The sequence below is a fragment of the Rhinoraja longicauda genome, chromosome 16 (assembly GCF_053455715.1).
Source record: "Rhinoraja longicauda isolate Sanriku21f chromosome 16, sRhiLon1.1, whole genome shotgun sequence".
NCBI classification, from domain to species: Eukaryota; Metazoa; Chordata; class Chondrichthyes; order Rajiformes; family Arhynchobatidae; genus Rhinoraja; species Rhinoraja longicauda.
The window spans coordinates 11,165,355-11,188,038 of record NC_135968.1 but is presented as its reverse complement, the minus strand read 5'-3'; the positions used below and the strand labels follow the sequence as shown (position 1 = coordinate 11,188,038).

General features: G+C 47.1%; 2 protein-coding genes across 2 annotated transcripts in view; one reads left to right on the top strand and one right to left on the bottom strand.

Moving 5' to 3' along the window:
- LOC144600811 (protein bicaudal C homolog 1-like) overlaps window positions 1-5,728 on the bottom strand; it is a 153,401-nt gene extending 147,673 nt beyond the window's left edge. Inside the window, exon 1 of the mRNA XM_078412702.1 lies at window positions 5,698-5,728. Within this exon, the coding sequence (XP_078268828.1) occupies window positions 5,698-5,728 (31 nt within the window). The remainder of the gene's footprint in view (window positions 1-5,697) is intronic.
- Window positions 1-22,684, top strand: part of LOC144600809 (protein bicaudal C homolog 1-like) — a 141,868-nt gene that overhangs the window by 63,478 nt on the left and 55,706 nt on the right. The window contains exon 2 of the mRNA XM_078412701.1: window positions 5,777-5,846. Coding sequence (XP_078268827.1) covers window positions 5,780-5,846 — 67 coding nt within the window. The 5' untranslated portion in view covers window positions 5,777-5,779. The remainder of the gene's footprint in view (window positions 1-5,776; window positions 5,847-22,684) is intronic.

The following is a 22,684-nucleotide window of genomic DNA, read 5'->3' as shown; positions in this document are numbered from 1 at the left end:
CCATGTCTAAGCAGTTGTCTGAGCAGAGGCATTAATCATCAGAAAACTCTACTCAGGTGTACCTGAGACCTTAGCCTTCACCTCCCCTTTCAGTGAGACACAAAGTGCTGGAGTAACTCAGCGGGTCAGGCAGCATCAATGGAGAACATGGATAGGCGACCTTTCGGGTCCAGACTCTTCTTCAGACTGAAAGAATGGTCCCGACCTGAAACGTCGTCCATGTGTTAGTTAGTTTTGTTTATTGTCACGTGTACCGAGGTACAGTGAAAAGCTTTTGTTGCGTGCTAATCTGTCTGCAGAAAGACAATACATGATTACAATCGATTCATTTAGAGTGTATAGATACATGATAAAGGAATAACTTTTAGTGCAAGGTAAAGCCAGCAAAGTCCGATCAAGAATAGTCTGAGGGTCACCAAAGAGGTAGATAGTAGAGGTAGATAGATAGTCTATCCATATTCTCTGGTGATGCTGCCTGACCCGCTGAGTTTTAGATTTTTTAGATTTACAGAGACAGCGAGGAAACAGGCCCTTCGGCCCACCGGGTCCGTGCCGCCCAGCGATCCCCACACATTAACACTATCCTGCACACACTAGGGACAATTTTTACATTTGCCCAGCCAATTAACCTACATACCTGTACGTCTTTGGAGTGTGGGAGGAAACCGAAGATCTCAGAGAAAACCCATGCAGGTCACGGGGAGAACCTACAAACTCTGTACAGACGGCGCCCGTAGTCAGGATCGAACCTGAGTCTCCAGCGCTGCATTCGCTGTAAGGCAGTAACTCTACCGCTGCGCCACCGTGCCGCCCGTTTGACACAAAGTTACTCCAGCACTTTGTGTCAAACCCTTCGGTGAAGATAACTTACTCTTTTTTAATGATTACAGTGCGTAATGGTTTCAATTTCCATTAGCACATATCCCTCCAAACCTGATTAAGTGAGAAGATTGGTGTGGAAATGTTTGAATTTCCCAGCATTTAAACAAGACATTAGTTCATGTTTGGTTGGAGCTAACCAAAGCCACCTCTTTGTTTTAATCTTTTGTTTCAGTTGTATTTATTTTCCCTTCTCCCAGGTATTAGAAGTAAATGAATGTTCCACTTTAATGCACCAAAGCCTGGATTTGGATAATAGCCTGTTCCAGGCAGTGTGTGGGCAGCTGTGTAAAGGGCCAGGTATTTATGTGGATATGCAGACTGCGTTCCTGGCTCAGTTTATTGCCAATAAAGATTTTATAGAGTCATAGAGTGATACAGTGTGGAAACAGGCCCTTTGGCCCAACTTGCCCACACCGGCCAGCATGTCCCAGCCACACTAGTCCCACCTGCCCGCGTTTGGCCCATATCCCTCCAAACCTGCCCTATCCGTGTACCTGTCTAACTGTTTCCTAAATGTTGGGATAGTCCCTGCCTCAACTACCTCCTATGGCAGCTTGTTCCATACACCCACCACCCATTGTGTGAAAAAGGTACCCCTCAGATTCCTATTAAATCTTTTTCCCATCACCTTAATCCTATGTCCCCTGGTCCTCGATTCACCTACTCTGGGCAAGAGACTCTGTGCGTCTACCCGATCTATTCCTCTCATGATTATTATGCACCTCAATAAGATCATCCCTCATCCTCCTGCGCTCCAAGCATCTGGGGCGAGAGTGTTCACCAACTATTGCACATTTTTGAAGTTGGTACCTTTTGTGAACAGTTCTTAATTAAAAATGGGTAGCACAGTGGCACAGCTGGTGGAGCTACTGCTTCACAGTTCCAGAGATCCAGGTTCGATCCTGACCTAGTCTGTGTGGAGTTTGCACGTTCACCCCATGACCGCTTGGGTTTCCTCGACATCCGGATTAAGCGGCTAATTGGCCTCTCTAAATTGCCCCTTTGCATGTAGGGAGTGGATTCAAAAGTAGGATAACATCGAACAAGTGTGAACAGTTGGGCTGAAGAGCCAGTGGGTTGAAGGGCCTGTTTCTATGCTGTGTCTCTAAAATAAACTAAACTCAACTTAATTGATGACAATTATTCACAAAATGCTGGAGTAACTCAGCAGGTCAGGCAGCATCTCAGGAGAAGGAATGGGTGACGTTTCGGGTCGAGACCCTTCTTCAGACTGATGTCAGGGGGGCGGGACAAAGGAAGGATATAGGTGGAGACAGGAAGATAGAGGGAGATCTGGGAAGGAGGAGGGGAAGAGAGGGATAGAGGAACTATCTAAAGGTGGAGAAGTCGATGTTCATACCACTGGGCTGCAAACTGCCCAGGTGAAATATGAGGTGCTGTTCCTCCAATTTCCGTTGGGCCTCACTATGGCACTGGAGGAGGCCCATGACAGAAAGGTCAGACTGGGAATGGGAGGGGGAGTTGTTTGCACGAATGAAAGAGGCGTCAGAATCAGTTTGTGTCTGTGAATGTTGTATGCGCTGGTTCTTAAGGTTAACCATGATACAAACACTCAAAGACCCACTCCACTGAGAACCGAGGTTGGAGAGCAACCTAACAAGAATAAAAGGCTAGGACCTGGCTTTGGCTGGTATGTCAGAGCTGGCAAAGGTGCGGGGAGGATCTACGAGCATGTTGCCAGGACTCCAGGGCCTGAACTATCGGGAGAGATTGGGAAAGATAGGACAGTATTCCTTGCAGTGCAGGAAGCTATGGGGTGATCATTTAGAGGCACATAACATCATGAGGGGCACAGAAAATTGATAGGGTGCCCCACGGGAGAGGGGAGAAGAGGGAGTGGCTGGAGTGAGACTCGCCCTTGATTATCTTTTTCTCCTACTTTCACTTTCCCCGACATTTTTTCCTTCGTTCCCTTTCCCAGTCTGCTGCTTCTTTGCCTTATTATTCCCTCTCCCTCCGCCGCTCTCTTCCGACCATCTTCTCTCCCTTCTTCTGTTGCTATTGTCTATAAGAAGATGACTGCAGTATTTTGTGTTTATCTTGAAGTGCACTTAACAAGTTGTTTTCTTGCCGTCTCTACGCCAACTTGCTTTCAGACTAACAGTCCGACGTTGGGTCCCAAACTGAAACATCGATGGAGTGGTGGGGCAGCTGGTAGTGCTGCTGCCTCTCAGCATCAGAGTTCGGTCCTGACCTCAGATGCTGTCTCCCCCTGACTGCGTCCCAATGTTGGGGGAGTCCAGAACAAGGGGCCACACACAGTTCAAGAGAGAGCTAGATAGAGCTCTTAAGGATAGCGGAGTCAGGTGGTATGGGGAGAAGGCAGGAACGGGGTACTGATTGAGAATGATCAGCCATGATCATATTGAATGGCGGTGCTGGCTCGAAGGGCCGAATGGCCTCCTCCTGCACCTATTGTCTATTGCTCTCCACTCTGTTAACCCTTTCCTTACACCTTTTCCTCAGATTTCACTGCTGCCCAGCCCCACCCCAATGGCATTATTTTAGCTTCCTGGACCACTGTGGCCCAGCAGACCCCCGCCATGTCCCAACTTACCCCTGAGCTTCTGGTTGGGTGGCTCAGAGAGAGGGAGCACATTGCCACAAATGCACTTCAAGGCAGCCTCAGGTATTTGCAACATTCCTCTCTTGGCAGGAAACGTAAAAGTAACAGTCCAGTGGCTTCTGCAAGTTCTGAAAACACGATCATAAACTATGTAGTTAAAACCAAAGGCATCTCCACTTGGGGGGGTTAATTTTAATACATTAGCGAAGTTCTGTGGATGAGATGGCACATTAATCAGAAAATTCCGCGAAGGCACAATTGAACAATCAGCATCGGATCGAAACATATAAGATTATTAAGGGGTTGGACACGTTAGAGGCAGGAAACATGTTCCCAATGTTGGGGGAGTCCAGAACAAGGGGCCACAGAATTAAGAATAAGGGGTGGGCATTAGAACGGAGATGAGGAAAAACTTTTTCAGTCAGAGAGTTGTAAATCTGTGGAATTCTCTGCTTCAGAAGGAAATGGAGGCCAATTCTCTGAATGCATTCAAGAGAGAGCTAGATAGAGCTTTTAAGGATAGCAGAGTCAGGGGGTATGGGGAGAAGGCAGGAGCGGGGTACTGATTGAGAATGATCAGCCATGATCACATTGAATGGCGGTGCTGGCTCGAAGGGCCGAATGGCCTCCTCCTGCACCTATTGTCTATTGTCTATATATACCTTTTTTTGTTTATTATATTATTTGCAGAGTACTCTGTTTACATATTCCTTTGTGCTGCTGGACCTGCTGAGTTATTCCAGCATTTTGTGTCCAGCATTTCTGATGTCATTGTTCTGTTTGGGACGTATGGCAATAAAACACTCTCATTGACTCTCAATGTCCGCAGTGAGGTAGATTGGAAAATCGGGACTGTATGTTAAAGCTTCCTGGCTCGTCACCAGTCAAAATGCCCGTGCCCGAAATGTTGCACGCCAAATGGTTATCAGTAGAGTTTTGCACTTTAGTCCTTTTTTTCTGCAACATTCAGTAATAATGTGCTAAATGTGCTGTGTTTATGCACCGCGTGTCTGGCATGCAGCCGTTCAGATGGTCTCATGGAACAGGGCCTATTTGTTGAATCGTTATACTGATGATAAACGGTGCAATAATGTCCACCACGGGTGGAGGATTCTGCTCGCCATTCCCAGTGTTCTCAGGGCTTTTAATTTAATGTACAGATACAGTGCAGAAACAGGCCCTTCAGCCCACCGAGTCCGCGCCGACCAGCGATCCCCGCACACTAACACTATCCTACCCTAGAGACCCGGGTTCGGTCCTGTAGGGAGTTTGTACGTTCTCCCCGTGACCTGCACGGGTTTTCTCCAGGATCTCCGATTTCCTCCCACATTCCAAAGACGTACAGGGTTGTTGGCTAATTGGCTTGGTAAAATTGTAAATTCCCCCTAGCGTGTGTAGGGTAGTGTTTGTGGAAGGGGTTGATCACTGGTCGGCTCGGACTCGGTGGGCCGAAGGACCTGTTTCAGCGCTGTATCTCTAAACCAATCTAAACTAAACTAAAACCTCCCAGTCCCTCTTAATTCTACATTCAAAACTCCGCTGCCCGTCTACTCACCCACACCTCGATCCGTGACCATATCACCCCCGTCCTTTATAAACTCCACTGGCTCCCCATCCCCCAGAGAATCCAGTACAAAATCCTCCTCATAACCTACAAAGCCCTCCATAACCTGGCCCCATCCTACCTGACCGACCTCCTCCACAGGCACACTCCCACCTGCACCCTCCGCTCTGCCGCTGCCAATCTCCTATCCCCCCACATCCGGACTAAACTCAGATCCTGGGGGGACAGGGCTTTCTCCATCGCTGCTCCCACCCTATGGAACTCACTACCCCAAACCGTTAGAGACTCCCCCACACTCACCACATTCAAAACATCGCTGAAGTCTCACCTGTTCAGTACTGCCTTCAACCACTGAAGGTCACCTCACCTTCTGTCTCCTTTCTCTGTTCATTTATTTATTTACTTATTTATCTATTTATTCATTTCCCTATGTTCTCAAAATCTCTGTAAAGCGTCTTTGAGTATATGAAAAGCGCTATATAAATAAAATGTATTATTATTATTATTATTATTAATGTTAGTCTGGTAGCCATCAGATGGCTTGTTTGTATTGAAATGGGTTTTTTTCCCGACCTTCTCAGTCAGCGTTTGTGTGTTTTGCATAAGTATTGCACCTTTAGCAAGGTTGTTCCCTGATCCTGACAGCATGTGCCTTGCTTATTACCTTCATCCATTGACGGTGATAACACCGACATTCACGCGGTTTGGATGGTCTTCTCATCAGCTTTCTAATCTTTCAACAGATCATGGAAGAAACAGGCACACAAATCGCATGGCCGTCCAAGTTGAAGATTGGAGCAAAGTCCAAGAAAGGTGAGTGGCTTGCGGCCAACGATAGACACATCAGCAGAAGATACTCTGCAATGAAATTACAAAGTTTGCGTGGCCACGATATTCATGTTCTGGAAAAAACCTTCTCAAGTCGATTTTTATATCGGCGGTTAACAATTAACCCAACAACAATGGAAAGTGCTTCCTTCACTGGAACAACGAGAGAGCCAAACCTCACGACAGAGACTGAGATAGATTCTACTTTCTAAGTTGCAACTGTTTTGGGTTTTTAATACTTTACAATAGACAATAGGTGCAGGAGGAGGCCATTCGGCCCTTCGAGCCAGCACCGCCATTCAATGTGATCATGGCTGATCATTCTCAATCAGAACCCTGTTCCTGCCTTCTCCCCATACCCCCTGACTCCGCTATCCTTAAGAGCTCTATCCAGCTCTCTCTTGAATGCATTCAGAGAATTGGCCTCCACTGCCCTCTGAGGCAGAGAATTCCACAGATTCACAACTCTCTGACTGAAAAAGTTTTTCCTCATCTCCGTTCTAAATGGCCTACCCCTTATTCTTAAACTGTGGCCCCTTGTTCTGGACTCCCCCAACATTGGGAACATGTTTCCTGCCTCTAACGTGTCCAATCCCTTAATAATCTTATACGCTTCGATAAGATCCCCTCTCATCCTTCTAAATTCCAGTGTATACAAGCCTAGTCGCTCCAGCCTTTCAACATATGACAGTCCCGCCATTCCGGGAATTAACCTAGTAAACCTACGCTGCACGCCCTACTTTGGCCTCTGGTGCGTGCACTTGCATCCGCGTTTCTCTCCTGCCTCACGCTTTAGATTTCCATCTGCTACATATCGAGAATGACCACCATTTCCAGCATGCTCTCCCTTCACCCCCCCCACCGCCCCAATCCTTCTGCACCCACAGCGGTCAATGGGTTTGTAGATTGAACTTGAATCTGACCACAGGCACAACCAACAATCAGGAATGACCGCTGACATACGCACAATCTTGCTACTGGTTGACCCAATGAACCAGTTATAGAGATGGTGAATCAAGGTTTAATTTGGCATGATGCCCTGCTTGGACATTTTGTGTTGAAGGGCCTGGTCCTGTGTGGTGCTGTTTTGTGGTCCATGACATGAAGGAAATATAAAAAAAAGTTGTGTGTTTGGATCCAAGAGGGGAGATTTCAAGAGAGCAGGATGTGAGGTTTTTATTAGAGACACAAGGAAGTGCAGATGCTGGTTTTCAAATAAGGACACAAAGCGCTGGAATAACTCAGTGGGTCAGGCAGCATCTGTGGAGAACGTGGATAGGTGACGCTTCGGGTCGGGACCCTTCTTCAGACTGATTGTGGTGGGCGAGAGAAAGCTGGAGGAGAAGTGGGGGGGCGTGACAGAGCCTGGCAAGTGATGGGTGGATACAGGTGAGGGAGGTATTTGATTTGCAGAGGTTCAGTCAAAGGTTGGAGATGAAAAGACAAAGTGTGAGATAAGGTACAAGGATGGAAGAGGTGCAAATTATGAAGCCAGAGGAAGGAATATAGGTGGAAGGGGCTGAGGGGGAGGGGGGAACTGGGTGCAAATCCAAGCACATGAAAGAGAGGGGCACAAAAGAGGTTGGAGAGGATAGGCCACACGCAAAATAGGGGAGCAGCAACTCATATTCTGCTTGGATAATTTATAACGTAACAGTATGAACATTGAATTTTCCAATTTTAGTTAGGAGGGAGAAATCGATCACCCAGATGATTCTTTCCTCCCTAACTTGCTCATACCCGCTCCCTAATCTTTTTACATCTCTCTCTCTCCTCTGCCTGCCTCTCTCTCTCTCTCTCTCTCTCTCTCTCTCTCTCTCTCTCTCTCTCTCTCTCTCTCTCTCTCTCTCTCTCTCTCTCTCTCTCTCTCTCTCTCTCTCTCTCTCTCTCTCTCTCTCTCTCTCTCTCTCTCTCTCTCTCTCTCTCTCTCTCTCTCTCTCTTTCTCTCTTTCTCTCTTTCTCTCTCTCTTTCTCTCTCTCTTTCTCCCATTTCTCAACTTCCTCCTTCGCTTCCACCTATATTCCTTCCTCTGGCTTCACAATATGCACCTCTTCTATCCTCATCTCACTGTATTTTCCTCTAACCTTTGTCCAACCGCCAGCCTATCAAAAACTCCCCTAACCTGCTTCCACCTATCGCTCGCCAGGCTTTGTCTAGTCCCTCTTGCTGCTTGCTGCTTTCTCCACCCTCCCCCCCAACCCCCCCACCCCCACCCATCACAAAGGTCCCGACCCAAAACGTTTCCTGTCCATGTTCTCCATCGTGATGTCTGGCCCGTCTCGTTACTCCAACGCTTTTTGTCTTTTTTTTTTTTAAAACAGCATCTGCAATCCTTGTATCTATACTTGTTCTGCTAGTTTGATTTACTAAAAAAAAATGGAATGGAGGTTCAGGTAGCTGCCTTGCCAAAGCATCTATGTATAGGGTCGTTACTTCTGCAATAAAAACAGCTCCTCAGTCCCGCTTTCTTAATGTCCAATTGCGTTATTTGCGAAGCGTTAATTTATCAACATTATCCCGCCTAGTGACAAATGCTTTGTTCTCAGCTTGTAAAGCCCATTCATTGAACCAACGGTTCATTTCCCAGAAGGAAAATCGCATTTTGAACATCAATCTTCCACTAATGTAGCTTTAAGTGCCATCGATCTGTTTAAGTAACCTTCAGGTATTTGTGGCTTTTGAGACCACGAGTGCCCTTTTCCACACCTCACATTGTGTAAATATTCAGTTAGCAACCATCAGTTGACAATTTGTTTTCATCTTGTATGGAAATGGTGGTGACTATTAATTCTCGCTCGTCAGAAAGACTGTGGTTGTGCCGGTTGCTTTCACTGGATGGAAATTCTTGTTGGAAAATCCCAGTAAATACAGGGATCTAAAATTAATTTTCAGTGCATTCGGTAGACCCCTGCTACCTTTGGTTCTTGAACCTTTTATAAGTTCTCATTCCCTATCATTGCCCAGATATATTTCAAATGACAAACCAGTCTTGGAAGAACAGGGGTAGGATACCAAAAACCCTTAAACGAGTAACACTTTCACTTAAGACATATCTGATTGTGAACTCTGGACTCTGTCCATGGACAGATACGATAGAACTTTATTTATCACCAGGAGGGAAATTGATCCACCAACAGACATAAAAACACAAAATACATGAAACATGCAATTAAAGTGATGAGTGGAAAGGCTTGTTGGATGTGCAAAGATTGGGGGGGGGGGGGGGGGGAGGGGAGAGAAGTCAGTCTCAGTCACAGTCTACCCCACGACAGAAGGGGGAGGAGTTGTACAATAGACAATAGACAATAGGTGCAGGAGTAGGCCATTCGGCCCTTTGATCCAGCACCACTATTCAATGTGAGTACAATAGACAATAGACAATAGGTGCAGGATTAGGCCATTCGGCCCTTTGATCCAGCACCACCATTCAATGTGATCATGGCTGATCATTCGCAATCAGTACCCCGTTCCTGCCTCCTCCCCATACCCCCTGACTCCGCTATCCTTAAGAGCTCTATCTAGCTCTCTCTTGAATGCATTCAGAGACTTGGCCTCCACTGCCTTTTGAGGCACAGATTTACAACTCTCTGACTGAAAAAGTTTTTCCTCAACTCCGTTCTAAATGGCCTACCCATTTAGTACAGTTTGACAGCTACAGGGAAGAAGGATCTCCTGTGGCGTTCTGTGCTGCATCTTGGTGGAGCCAGTCTGTTGCTGAAGTTGCTCCTCAGGTTGTCCAGTGTGTCATGGAGTGGGGTGAGCTGCATTGTCCAGGATGCTCTGCAGTTTGAGGAGCACCCTCCCCTCCAAGACCACCTCCCGTGAATCCAGCTCCGCCCCCCGGTCGGAGCCGGCCTTCCTGATGAGTTTGTTGTATTGATGCGCTGCAATGCTGAGAACTATAGTCCACACTTTTCCTCCTTTTTTTCCTTTCTATTGTACTTGAGTTTGATGGATTGTATTTACGTATAGTATATCCGATCTACTTGAATAGCGCCAAAAGAAAGCTTTTCACTGCACTTTGTTACATAAGCCGGCACTTTGGCACAGCTGATAGAACTGCTGGCCCACAGCGCCAGGTTCGATCCTGACCTCGGGTACTGCCTGTGTGGAGTTTGCACGTTCTCCCCGTGACCACATGGGTTTCCCCCAGGTGCTCCGGTTTCGTCACGCATTCCAAAGACGTGCTGGTTTGTAGGTTAATTGTCAATTGCCCCTGGAGTGTAGGGAGTGGAAGCGAAAGTGGGATAAGGTAGAACTTGGGTGAACGAATGGTCGGTGTGGACCCGGTGGGCCAAAGGGTCTGTTTCCATGCTGTATCTCTAAACTAAACTAAACTAATAAACCCGAACCTAAATCTGAACTATACCCACATTTGCACCCTCGTCCAGTTTTCCTTAAGCAACGAAAATCTGTTATCTGCGTTTCGTCAGCATGCATAGATTTTGGAAGAATATTTCAGATTTCCATGACTGGAAAAGGTGTACATCCTGATTTCAATCTACAAACTAAAAATATAAAATGCCAGAAAGTAATACTACCAGGTACATATTCCCCAGCAAATGCTGGAGTAACATGTGGGTCAGGCAGTATTTCTGGAGGGCACGGATAGGTGACGTTTTGGGTCAGGACCCTTCTTCAGACTCTAGTTTAGTTTATAGACAATAGACAATAGACAATAGACAATAGGTGCAGGAGGAGGCCATTCGGCCCTTCGAGCCAGTACCGCCATTCAATGTGATCATGGCTGATCATTCTCAATCAGTACCCCGTTCCTGCCTTCTCCCCATTAAATTTACAGAAACAGGCCCTTCGGCCCACCGAGTCCACGCTGACTAGCAAACCCCACACACTGACACTATCCTACACACACTATGGACAATGTACACTTATACCTAGCCAATTAACCTACAAACCTGTACGTCTTTGGAGTGTAGGAGGTAACCGGAGATCCTGGAGAAACCCCACACAGATCACGGCGAGAACGTACAAACTCCATACATACAAGCACCCGTAGTCAGGATTGAACCCGGGTCTCTGGCGCTGTAGAAAAACAGTAATTATGGGCCATTCTTACCTGTAGTTGAATATTATTATTATGTTTCCTTCATTCTGCAATTTATTACAGTACAATGATGAATTTGCTGAAATATTTGCAAAATGGGGGACAAAGTGTTGCTCTAACCTTGGGTGTTGTGTAGGCATCTTGGCTTATGTCAATAGTCAATAGTCGTTTATTTGTCACATACACATAAATGTGTAGTGAAATGAAACATTACTCGCAGTTGAAACACTAATACCAATAAGAATAATCAATAAAAATGCAATAACACATACAATCATACACTAACACCAAACAAAAGAAACATCCATCACAGTGAGTCTCCTCCAGTCTCTTCTCACTGTGATGGAAGGCCAGAATGTCTTTTCTCTTCCACTGCCGTCTTCTCCCAAGGTCAGGCTGTTGAACTTGCCACGTCGGGGCGGTCGGGGCTCCCGACATTGGAGCGCCGCGCCGGACGGTGAAAGGTCCGCGGCCTATTCCAGGCCGCGCCGGGCGGTGAAAGGTCCGCGGCGGGCCGACCCAAGCCCCGTGATTCGGGGCGGGCGAACACGCTGCCTCTTCCGCTGCCGGTGCTCCCGATGTCGGCCCCCACCCAGGGGCCTGCGGGCTTCCGACGTCCACGCGGCCCACGCCGGAGCCTCCGGAGACGAGTCGCAGCCGCTCCCGCAGCATTTGCGTGATGCCTGGGTATGTTTCATGGGCCCACAGGGGCCTCTTATGAAGTGCCAATTAATTTTCATCCCTCTCAAATTGCCACGTTAACAGATCTTGGTGTTCTCATTATTCGCCAATGCAGCAACGGTGCAAAAAAAAAACGATCCGACCTTTCCCAAACTTCCAAACCCATAAAATCCAAGCAGGACCGGCCAACAAACACAAATACCAGTACAAGCAGAGAGGAACTGTACAAGCAGAAATAAACTGCATGAACTTCAGGGTGGGGGGGGGGGGGGGGGGGGGGGGAGGGGTAGACTATGAGCGGCCAAGCATTAGAAATGGTCTGGAGACGGGAGTGGTGGGCATGCTGCATAGTTACACCTGGAGCTCAACACAAATAATAACAGCAACATCATGGAGTGCATGAAACACATTTGGTCACCCTGCTTGGGGAAAGATGCCATTACTCTGGAAAGCGTGCAGAGAAGATGTTGCGAGGACAGGTACATGGATAGGAAAGGTTTGCATGAGCCAAACGTGGGCAAATGGGACTAGCTTCGACGGGGCATCTTGGTCGGCATGGATGAGTTGGGCCGAAGGACATGTTTCCATGCTCTATGGCTCGATTACTCTATGAGGGTCTGAGCTACATGGCAAGGTTGGGCAGGCTAGGACTTTATTCCTTGGAGAGCAGGAGGCTGAGGGTTGACCCTGTGACCCCTGGTTCTGGACTCCCCCCCAACATCGGGAACATTTTTCCTGCATCTAGCCTGTCCAATCCCTTAAGAATTTTGATATGTTTCTATAAGATCCCCTCTCATCCTTCCATTGATTCCATTATTCAGTGAATATAAGCCCAGTCGATCCATTCTTTATTTGTGACTGTGATAAAACAATGCACCTCTGCATCCACACTTGCACTCTGACTAAAGATATTTTTTTTCAAACTCAACGAGCAAAGTACTCGATGTGAGCAAGATGTTCTCTCCAGATGACTTGTTCAATCAGCTCTCCCACAACTTTTTTTGGGGGGGGAGCGTGATGTTAAATGAATCGTGAACCAAAATGGCATAGTGCAAATTGAAATATTGATATGAAGTACTTAACAGGCAATTAAACTTTTTAACACAGTTCATTGAAAGTAATTAATTTTTTTAAAATCCCACGAGAACCTTTGTGAGTTCTTTGTTTATTTTGGGTCCTGCAGAGTTCTGAAAGAGTTCAGCTTTAACTGCATCTCAACTTGAGAGAATACAGAAAAGGTGGACATCATATGATTGATTGTTTCATTGATTGATTGATTGATTGATTGATTGATTGATTGATTGATTGATTGATTGATTGATTCATTCATTCTTTCATTCATTCTTTCATTCATTCTTTCATTCATTCTTTCATTCATTCATTCATTGAAAGTTAGAACATGGAAATGGGCCCTTCAGCCCACCAATTTCCACACTGACCATTGAGCACCCATTCACACTAGTTCTAGCTTATCCCAGTTGTGCATCCACTCTCTGCACCCACACGGCAATTTACAGAGGCCGATTAACCTTCAAACCTGCACGTCTTTGGGACACCTTAGTTTAGTTTAGTTTAGTGATACCAAGCCAATTAACGTCTTTGGCTTGTGGGCGGAAACCGAAGATCTCGGAGAAAACCCACGCGGTCACGGGGAGAACTGCAAACGCCGTAAAGACAGCACCCGTAGTCAGAATTGAACTCGGGTTTCCGGCGCTGCAAGCGCTGTAAGGCAGCAATTCTACCGCCGCGCCAACGTGGCCTGAACGAACAGCTCTTTTTTTGTTTCCATCTTCGAGAGACTCCACGTTAATGGTGAGGTTGATTGAAGGTGTAGTACGAATTCTTGATTAGTACGGGCGTCAGAGGTGATGGGGAGAAGGCAGGAGAATGGGGTTAGGAGGGAGAGTTGGATCAGCCATGATTGAATGGCGGAGTAGACTTGATGGGCCGAATGGCCGATGTCTGCTCCTATCATTTATGACCTTATGAATTATTGACTGTATCCTGGGTGTTCAGATCTAACCCTCTGCCCTTGGATCACTATGTGTCACCTGCTTAGTTCACTCGTGAGGGGCAGTGGAAGACCTGTATTGCCGGACTCTCGGATGCTGAGTCACTGCACACCCTCCTATGCCTCCCGGTGGAGGTTGTTGAGGGAGTAATATTAACCAAACCACTGAACCAATTCCAGATTCCTTCAATAATGCCTGGTGCTTATTTTATCTACTTGTACGACAGGAAGCATCCTGGTTTTATATTTGACTTATGGTGTGGAAGGATATTCTTGCTATTGAAGGAAGGATATTCTTGCTATTGAGGGCGTGCAGCGTAGGTTTACTAGGTTAATTCCCGGAATGGCGGGACTATCATATGTTGAAAGACTGGAGCGACTAGGCTTGTATAAACTGGAATTTAGAAGGATGAGAGGAGATCTTATCGAAACGTATAAGATTATTAAGGGGTTGGACACGTTAGAGGCAGGAAACATGTTCCCAATGTCGGAGGAGTCCAGAACAAGGGGCCACAGTTTAAGAATAAGGGGTAGGCCATTTAGAACTGAGATGAGGAAAAACTTTTTCAGTCAGAGAGTTGTGAATCTGTGGAATTCTCTGCCTCAGAAGGCAGTGGAGGCCAATTCCCTGAATGCATTCAAGAGAGAGCTGGATAGTGCTCTTAAGGATAGCGGAGTCAGGGGGTATGGGGAGAAGGCAGGAACGGGGTACTGATTGAGAATGATCAGCCATGATCACATTGAATGGCGGTGCTGGCTCGAAGGGCCGAATGGCCTCCTCCTGCACCTATTGTCTATAGTGCAGCACATTGTATTGAATGGATTTTCTCGTTTAATCTGTGGAAGTCCAATGTAGGTAGTATAAATGTGTAGGAAGGAACTGCAGATGTTGGTTTTAACAGAAGATAGACACAAATTGCTGGAGTAACTCAGCAGGACAGGCAGCATCTGTGGAGAGAAGGAATGGGCGACGTTTTGGGTTGAGACCCATCTTCAGACTGATCTCTAAAGCCTTGCTTAAATCCAGTAATTGAAAATGCTTGGGACTGACTGCCTGAATGAATTACGAGGTGTCTTAAATTGGAATGAATTCCTGCTCCTATTGTAAAACCCTAAGAGCAGTGTTAAGGAATATGTACAAGATGCATTGAGTCAGAGTTACCCTGGACAAGGTTTCATCGCCATGGAGATGGCTGGTTAGAAAATGTATGTGTCAGGTTTTTTTAAAAAGCTTTCCACCGCCGCTGCACCAGAGCTGACATGCTCTTTATTATCCATGGGAACCGAAGTCTATCGCTCATTGTGCGATGGTGGTGATAACAAGATGGCCGTCCCTATAAACTATAAGGGGCTTGAAAGCTACCAACTTGTGCATTACGGCACAGGGGCATACCAGGCCCGATGCAGCAACGTCCTAGCAGGCTGTCATAGGAACCGGAGCACGTTCACGAAACATGCAGTAAAAAATAAAACAAGGGAAGGCAACGCTGCAATAGGCCTCACTCTACTTTTGCAGCTGTTGCCTCTGTGTTTGCCTTTGTAACTGATGAAGTATTTCCAAATAACTGCCTGACACCAAGGCAGCATATACATCCCACAGTGAATGGGGAGGCCGTTTGAGAATGAAGAGGTTTACCAGAACGCTCCCGGATTAGTGGGTGTTAACTGCAAGGAGAGGTTGGACAAAACTTGGATTGCTTTCCCTGGAGCGTCAGAGGCTGAGGGGAGACCTGATAGAAGTATCTAAAATTAGGAGAGGCATGGTTAGAAACATAGAAACATAGAAAATAGGTGCAGGAGTAGGCCATTCGGCCCTTCGAGCCTGCACCGCCATTCAATATGATCATGGCTGATCATCCAACTCAGTATCCCGTACCTGCCTTCTCTCCATACCCCCTGATCCCTTTAGCCACAAGGGCCACATCTAACTCCCTCTTAAATATAGCCAATGAACTGGCCTCAACTACCTTCTGTGGCAGAGAATTCCACAGATTCACCACTCTCTGTGTGAAAAAAAACTTTCTCATCTCGGTCTCTCTGTGTGAAAAAAAACTTTTTCATCTCGGTAAAACTTTCTCATCTCGGTTAAGATTGGCAGCCATAATCTTTCTCCCAGGGTGGAAATGTCAAGGACAAGAGGACGTAGCTTTAATGGTGCGAGGGGAACTCTTTAAAGGAGGTGTGTGGGGCAAGGTTTTTTACGCTGCTGGTAGTGAATGCCTTGAATGCACTGCCAACGGTTCTGGTGGAGGCAGATATGATAGAGGCCTTTAGTTTAGCTTTTTTCAGTTTAGAGATACAGCGCGGAAACAGGCCCTTCAGCCCACCGAGTCTGCACCGACCAGCGATCCCCGCACATTAACACTCTCCCAGGGACAATTTACATTTATTCCAAGCCAATGAACCTACAAACCTACCAGACCTAACCTACAAGCTCTAGGGGCTAGTGGAATCAAGGGATATGGGGAGAAGGCAGGCACGGGTTAGCGGTTGTGGACGATCAGCCATGATCACAATGAACGGCGGTGCTGGCTCGAAGGGCCGAATGGCCTCCTCCTGCACCTATTTTCTATGTTTCTATAAACCTGTACGTCTTTGGAGTGGGGGAGGAAAGCGAAGATCTCGGAGAAAACCCACACGGTCACGGGGAGAACGTACAAACTCCGTACAGACAGCACCCGCTGCCAGGATCGAACCCGGGTCCCTGGCGCAGTAAGGCAGCAACTCTACCGCTGCACCAGTCTTTCGCCCTTTTGAGTAGGTGCAGGGAATGGAGGGATCTGGATGACGTGCAGGCATATGAGATTCATTTATTTTAGCATCATGTTTGACATTGTGGGCTGAAGGGCCTATCATATCATCATATATATACAGCCGGAAGCAGGCCTTTTCGGCCCACCAAGTCCGTGCCGCCCAGTGATCCCCGTACATTAACACTATCCTATACCCACTAGGGACAATTTTTACATTTACCCAGCCAATTAACCTACATACCTGCACGTCTTCATGTTTCCATCTGAGTTGCCCCATTGCAACTTTGCATCTGAGTTGCCCCATTGCAAACCCTTTTCTTCAGACTTAATTATGATAAACGTATTGTACAATGGGAGTGTACTGACAATTTAACCAACATAATAAACGTGCCTAAATCTTTCAAAGTCCTAACAACTTTGTTTTCAAACTAGAAAGCATTGCAACCATGGTCAGGGTTTATTGTCTTTACTATTTTTCGGTAAATATACTTTATTCATAAAATTTGCAAATATGTAATATGTTACCATTCATGCAGCCCACCGCATACATACATACGCACCAACCAGTGATCCCCATACACTAACGCTATCTCACACACCAGGGACAATGTACAATCTTTTTACTGAAGCCAATTAATCTTCAAACCTATATGTCTTTGGAGTGTAGGAGGAAGCTGCAGCACCCAGAGAAAACCCACGCAGTCACAGGGAGAACATATAAACTCTATGCAGGCAGCACCCATAGTCAGGATCGAACGCGGGTCTCTGACGCTGTAAGGCAGAAACTCTACCACTGCGCCACCGTGCCACCCCTTTAAGTTTTGTTTCAGAACTCAGATGAGCAGATCCTGCCCTGAAAAGACTGCGATGGATATGATACCATGGTATTTATTCACAAAATGCTGGAGTAACCTGAGATGCTGCCTGACCTGCTGAGTTACTCCAGCATTTTGTGAATGAATACCTTCGATTTGTACCAGCATCTGCAGTTATTTTCTTACACTACCATGGTAGTTGAGTTACTTGACAAACTCCGAAGAGCTGAAGCACTAATACAAAGATGTGAGTTTAAATGTCAACACTGTGGTTGAGGGATGCAAATTCAACTAAATCATTCATCGCCATCAGTCTGAACAAGGGTCTCGGCCCGAAACGTCCTTCTCTCCGGAGATGTTGCCTGTCCCGCTGAGTTCCTCCGGCATTTTGTGTCTACTTCCGATTTAAACCAGCAACTGCAGTTCTTTCCTACACAATTCATCACCAGCGTCAGGAATTTGAAACCCACTTTAATGCAAACCCCGAACTTGAGTGGTGATTCTCATTTATACTCCCCGATCACCATCAGCATCAGGTAATAAAAGACCCATTTTAATGAAAGCCCACTTTAGAGTGGCATGGTGGCGCAGCGGTAGAGCTGCTGCTTTGCAGCGCCAGAAATCCCGGTTCGATTCTGACCAAGGGTGCTGTCTGTACAGAGTTTGTACGTTCTCCCTGTGACTGCGCTAGGTTTCCTCAAATTGCTCCATATTCCTCCCGCACTCCAAAGACGTACAGGTTAGTAGAATAATTGCTTAACCGACAAACCTTCAAGCTTTTATTCACAAAATGCTGGAGTAACTCAGCAGGTCAGGCAGCATCTCAGGAGAGAAGGAATGGGTGAAGTTTCGGGTCGAGACCCTTCTTCAGACTGATGTCAGGGGGGCGGGACAAAGGAAGGATAAAGGTGGAGACAGGAAGTTAGAGGGAGAACTGGGAAGGAGGAGGGGGGGGGGGGGGGGTGGAGAAGAGAGGGACAGAGGAACTATCTAAAGTTGGAGAAGTCAATGTTCATACCGCTGGGCTGCAAGCTGCCCAAGCGAAATATGAGGTGCTGTTCCTCCAATTTCCGGTGGGCCTCACTATGGCACTGGAGGAGGCCCATGCAGAAAGGTCAGACTGGGAGTGGGAGGGGGAGTTGAAGTGCTCGGCCACCGGGAGATCAGGTTGGTTAAGGCGGACTGAGCGAAGGTGTTGAGCGAAACGATCGCCGAGCCTGCCTTGAGGCTTTTGATCACTTGCTATCAGTGAAGTGATAAAATTCTGGCTACATACAGTTAACATACACAACATGAGTGTGAGAAACACTGGTGTAGAATTTCCATTTCAGAACTGTCTCCAATGGTGAGTCTGTCTCCAATGGTGTAGGAAGGAACTGCAGACGCTGGTTTACACCGAAGATAGACAGAAAATGCTGGAGTAACTCAGTGGATCAGGCAGCATCTCTGGAGAAAAGGAATGGTAACACATTGGGTCCAAACCCTTCTTCAGACTGAGAATCAAGGGAGAGGGAAACTAAAAATATGAAAAGGCACAGAACAATTTAGAGGCAGCACCGATGACTCAAGAAAGGTGGAGCCCACAATGGTCCATTGTTGGCTGTGGAAGAGATGATAAGGAAGGGATAAATTTGACAGTTTCATCCCCATTGTACATGTCCTGAGGGCAGCATGAGGTGGTGCTGTGAATCCATCTGATGGGTAGTGCCCTCCTCACCACCAACCAAGCAAGCTCTTGGGGTAGAACCAAAGAAACTGCAGATGCTGGTTTACACAAAGTGCTGGAGTAACTCAGTGGGTCAGGCAGCATCTCTGGAGAAAGTTGCTTAAGTGACCTTTCAGGTTGGGACCCTCCTTCAATTCAAATGTACAATTCGGTGCAGGAATAAGCCACGTGTCCCCACAATCCTCCTCCACCTACATTTAATAAGTTTGTGACTGATCCGATTGAAACCTGAGGCTTAAACCCACAGAAACCTTCAACAAATAGCATATCCAGAACCTATCAGACTTTGCCTTTCAGATATTCAAAGACTCTGCTTTCCACTGCTCTTTCAGGAAGGAAGTTGCAAAGACTCTTGTTGCAACGAAAACAAAACACAGTCTGATGTGTGTCTCAAGTGGGCGACCCCTTATTTTCGAACAGTGACCCCAGTTCAAAGTAACATTGTGTCATCCAAACGCATGACCCATTGTTATTTCAGTGCAGAACATGCGTAAGGGCGATAACTCTGGCCAGAGTTGGCCTTTAATCAGTTTCCATTCTGGAAAGTAAGGACCCAGTGAAACACTTTGTACCTTACAATTATTTTGATGTTTCATTTCGCTATTAAGCAAAACATGGTGCAGCAGGACATTTTACCGTTGCGTATGAGGGGTGTGTGTGTGTATGAGTGCTCGCAGCTGTGGAAAAGTTCCCATTCCAGTCACGCAGTCACTTTGATGAGGATGTTGATGTAATTTGCGTTTAATGCTTTCCAGATGATGTTGGCACACTGTGCATGCAGCGTGTTCTCGAAAGGAACTGATAATGCGCTGTGGTAGATTGTGAGACCTGTGTCACCATTCCATCACTTTAATTCTTAGTCAAAGGTTAAAACAGAGGCCGTGTCAAAAGTGTGGTGTTCCCTCCGCACTGCACTGCGGAATGGACCCTCCCTTTCTTGACCTGACCATTGGATTGATTCAGGAATACAAGGTCGCAAGTAGATAGACGGACAGACACAAACACGCACGCACACACGCGTACCACACACGCACGCACGCAACACACACACGCACACCACACTCACGCACACCACACTCACACGCATACCACACACACACACACACGCAAACACACACCACACACACGCAAACACACACCACACACACACGCAAACACACACCACACACATGAAACACACACACACCATGCACACGCGCACACTACACACACACACCCCTCATGCACACACACGCAAACACACACCGCACACACATGCAAACACACACATGCCACATGCACATCGTACACACGCGCACACGCACACACACACACACACACACAGGGAAACTAGAGATGATAAAAGGTACAGAACAGTTTAATAGCAGAACCGATGACTCAAGAAAGATGGAGCCCACAATGCTCCATTGTTGGCTGTGGAAGAGGTGATGCATACAGTAAAACTAACAAGCAGACTAGGGTGGGGGAGGGATAATGCAAGGGTTTACTTGAAATTAGAGAAATCAATATTCATACCACCGGGTTGTAAGCTGGCCAAGCAAAATATAAAATAATATGAGGTGCAGTTCCTCCAATTTGCGTTCGGCCTCACTCCGACAATGGAGGCGGCCCAGGACAGAAAGGTCAGTACGGGAATGGGATGGGGAGTTAAAGGGGCTTATTCCTCAACCGACTTGTACTTTGCATGAAGAAAGGTCCCAACCCAAAAAGTCACCTATCCATGTCATCCAGAGAAGCTGCCTGACCCACTGAGTTACTCCAGCAATTTGTGTAAACCAGCACCTGCAGCTTCTTTGGTTCTACCCCAAGAGCTTGCTTGGTTGCTGGTGAGGAGGGCACTCCCCATCAGATGGATTCACAGCACCACGACGTGATGCCCTCAGGACATGCACCATGGGGATGAAACAGGGAGATCGTGTAGGCCAACGCTGGGCATGCTGGGCGTAGGTGATCAGTGAAACGATTGCCCAGTTCTGCACTTGGTCAAGTCAAGTCAAGTCAAATTTATTTGTCACATACACATACACGATGTGCAGTGAAATGAAAGTGGCAATGCCTGCGGGTTGTGCACAAAAAAGAATTACAGTTACAGCATATAAATAAAGTTAATAAGTTACTATTAGTGTCGACAAAAATGTAGTCTCTGGGGTTATAAAAGTTGACAGTCCTGATGGCCTGTGGGAAGAAACTCCGTCTCATCCTCCGTTTTCGCAGCGTGACAGCGGAGGCGTTTGCCTGACCGTAGCATCTGGAACAGTCCGTTACTGGGGTGGCAGGGGTCCCTCATGATCTTGCTTGCTCTGGATCTGCACCTCCTGATGTATAGGTCCTGCAGGGGGACGAGTGTAGTTCCCATGGTGCGTTCTGCCGAACGCACTACTCTCTGCAGGGCCATCCTGTCCTGGGCAGAGCTGTTCCCAAACCAGACTGTAATGTTGCCGGACAGGATGCTCTCTACAGCCCCAGAGTAGAAGCAATGAAGGATCCTCAGAGGCACTCTGAATTTCCTCAGTTGTCTAAGGTGGTAAAGGCGCTGCTTAGCCGTACCCACCAGTGCGGCAATGTGCGTTGCCCACGTCAGATCCTCTGTGATGCGGACTCCCAAGTATTTAAAACTGCTCACCCTATCCACAGTAGACCCATTTATCTACAGTGGCGTGTACGTCCTTGGATGTTTAGCCCTTCTGAAGTCCACAATCAGCTCCTTTGTTTTAGTGACATTCAAGAGGAGGCTATTGTCCTGACACCAGAGTGCCAGATCAGCCACCTCCTCCCGGTAGGCCTTCTCATAGTTGTTGGAGATCCGGCCCACCACCACAGTGTCATCAGCAAACTTGATGATGGCGTTTGAGCTGAACCTGGCCCCACAGTCATGTGTGTCTCGCTGATATACAGTAGTCCACGCCGACGGGACAGTCTCTCCCTCTTCCAACCTACCCCCCACCTGCACCCCACCTCATGCACCCGTGCATACACATGCACACAGTGCTGTGCTCCATTTGCCAGGTTTATTGTGGACTCCACTCCGACGGAGCACCATTGGCACAGGATCATCTACACGCAAGATCAGATGATTCATCTACACTGGCATTTAGAAGGATGAGAGGAGATCTTATCGAAACGTATAAGATTATTAAGGGGTTGGACACGTTAGAGGCAGGAAACATGTTCCCAATGTTGGGGGGGAGTCCAGAACAAGGGGCCACAGTTTAAGAATAAGGGGTAGGCCATTTAGAACTGAGATGAGGAAAAACTTTTTCAGTCAGAGAGTTGTGAATCTGTGGAATTCTCTGCCTCAGAAGGCAGTGGAGGCCAATTCTCTGAATGCATTCAAGAGAGAGCTGGATAGAGCTCTTAAGGATAGCGGAGTCAGGGGGTATGGGGAGAAGGCAGGAACGGGGTACTGATTGAGAATGATCAGCCATGATCACATCGAATGGCGGTGCTGGCTCGAAGGGCCGAATGGCCTCCTCCTGCGCCTGTTGTCTATTGTCTATTGATCTTTATTGCTGCACATGAGTCTTTCCCCCACCGGACCTTTCCTTTCTCCCTCTTTTGCCGTCTCCTTGACCGCGGGCGGCTCTCTGGGTTTGACGGTATCCCTCCCCGGCGACAGTGCGTGCAGTGTTCCTCGCCCTTCTCCGAATATAGTTTGCCGAGAGTTAACGTTTAACAGAGCAGAATGCAGTGCTGTCTATCGTGTGTGCAGGTCTTGGAGTTTGTTAATCTGTAGCTCGCTTAAATGACTTCATGTAATCAAATTAGTACCAT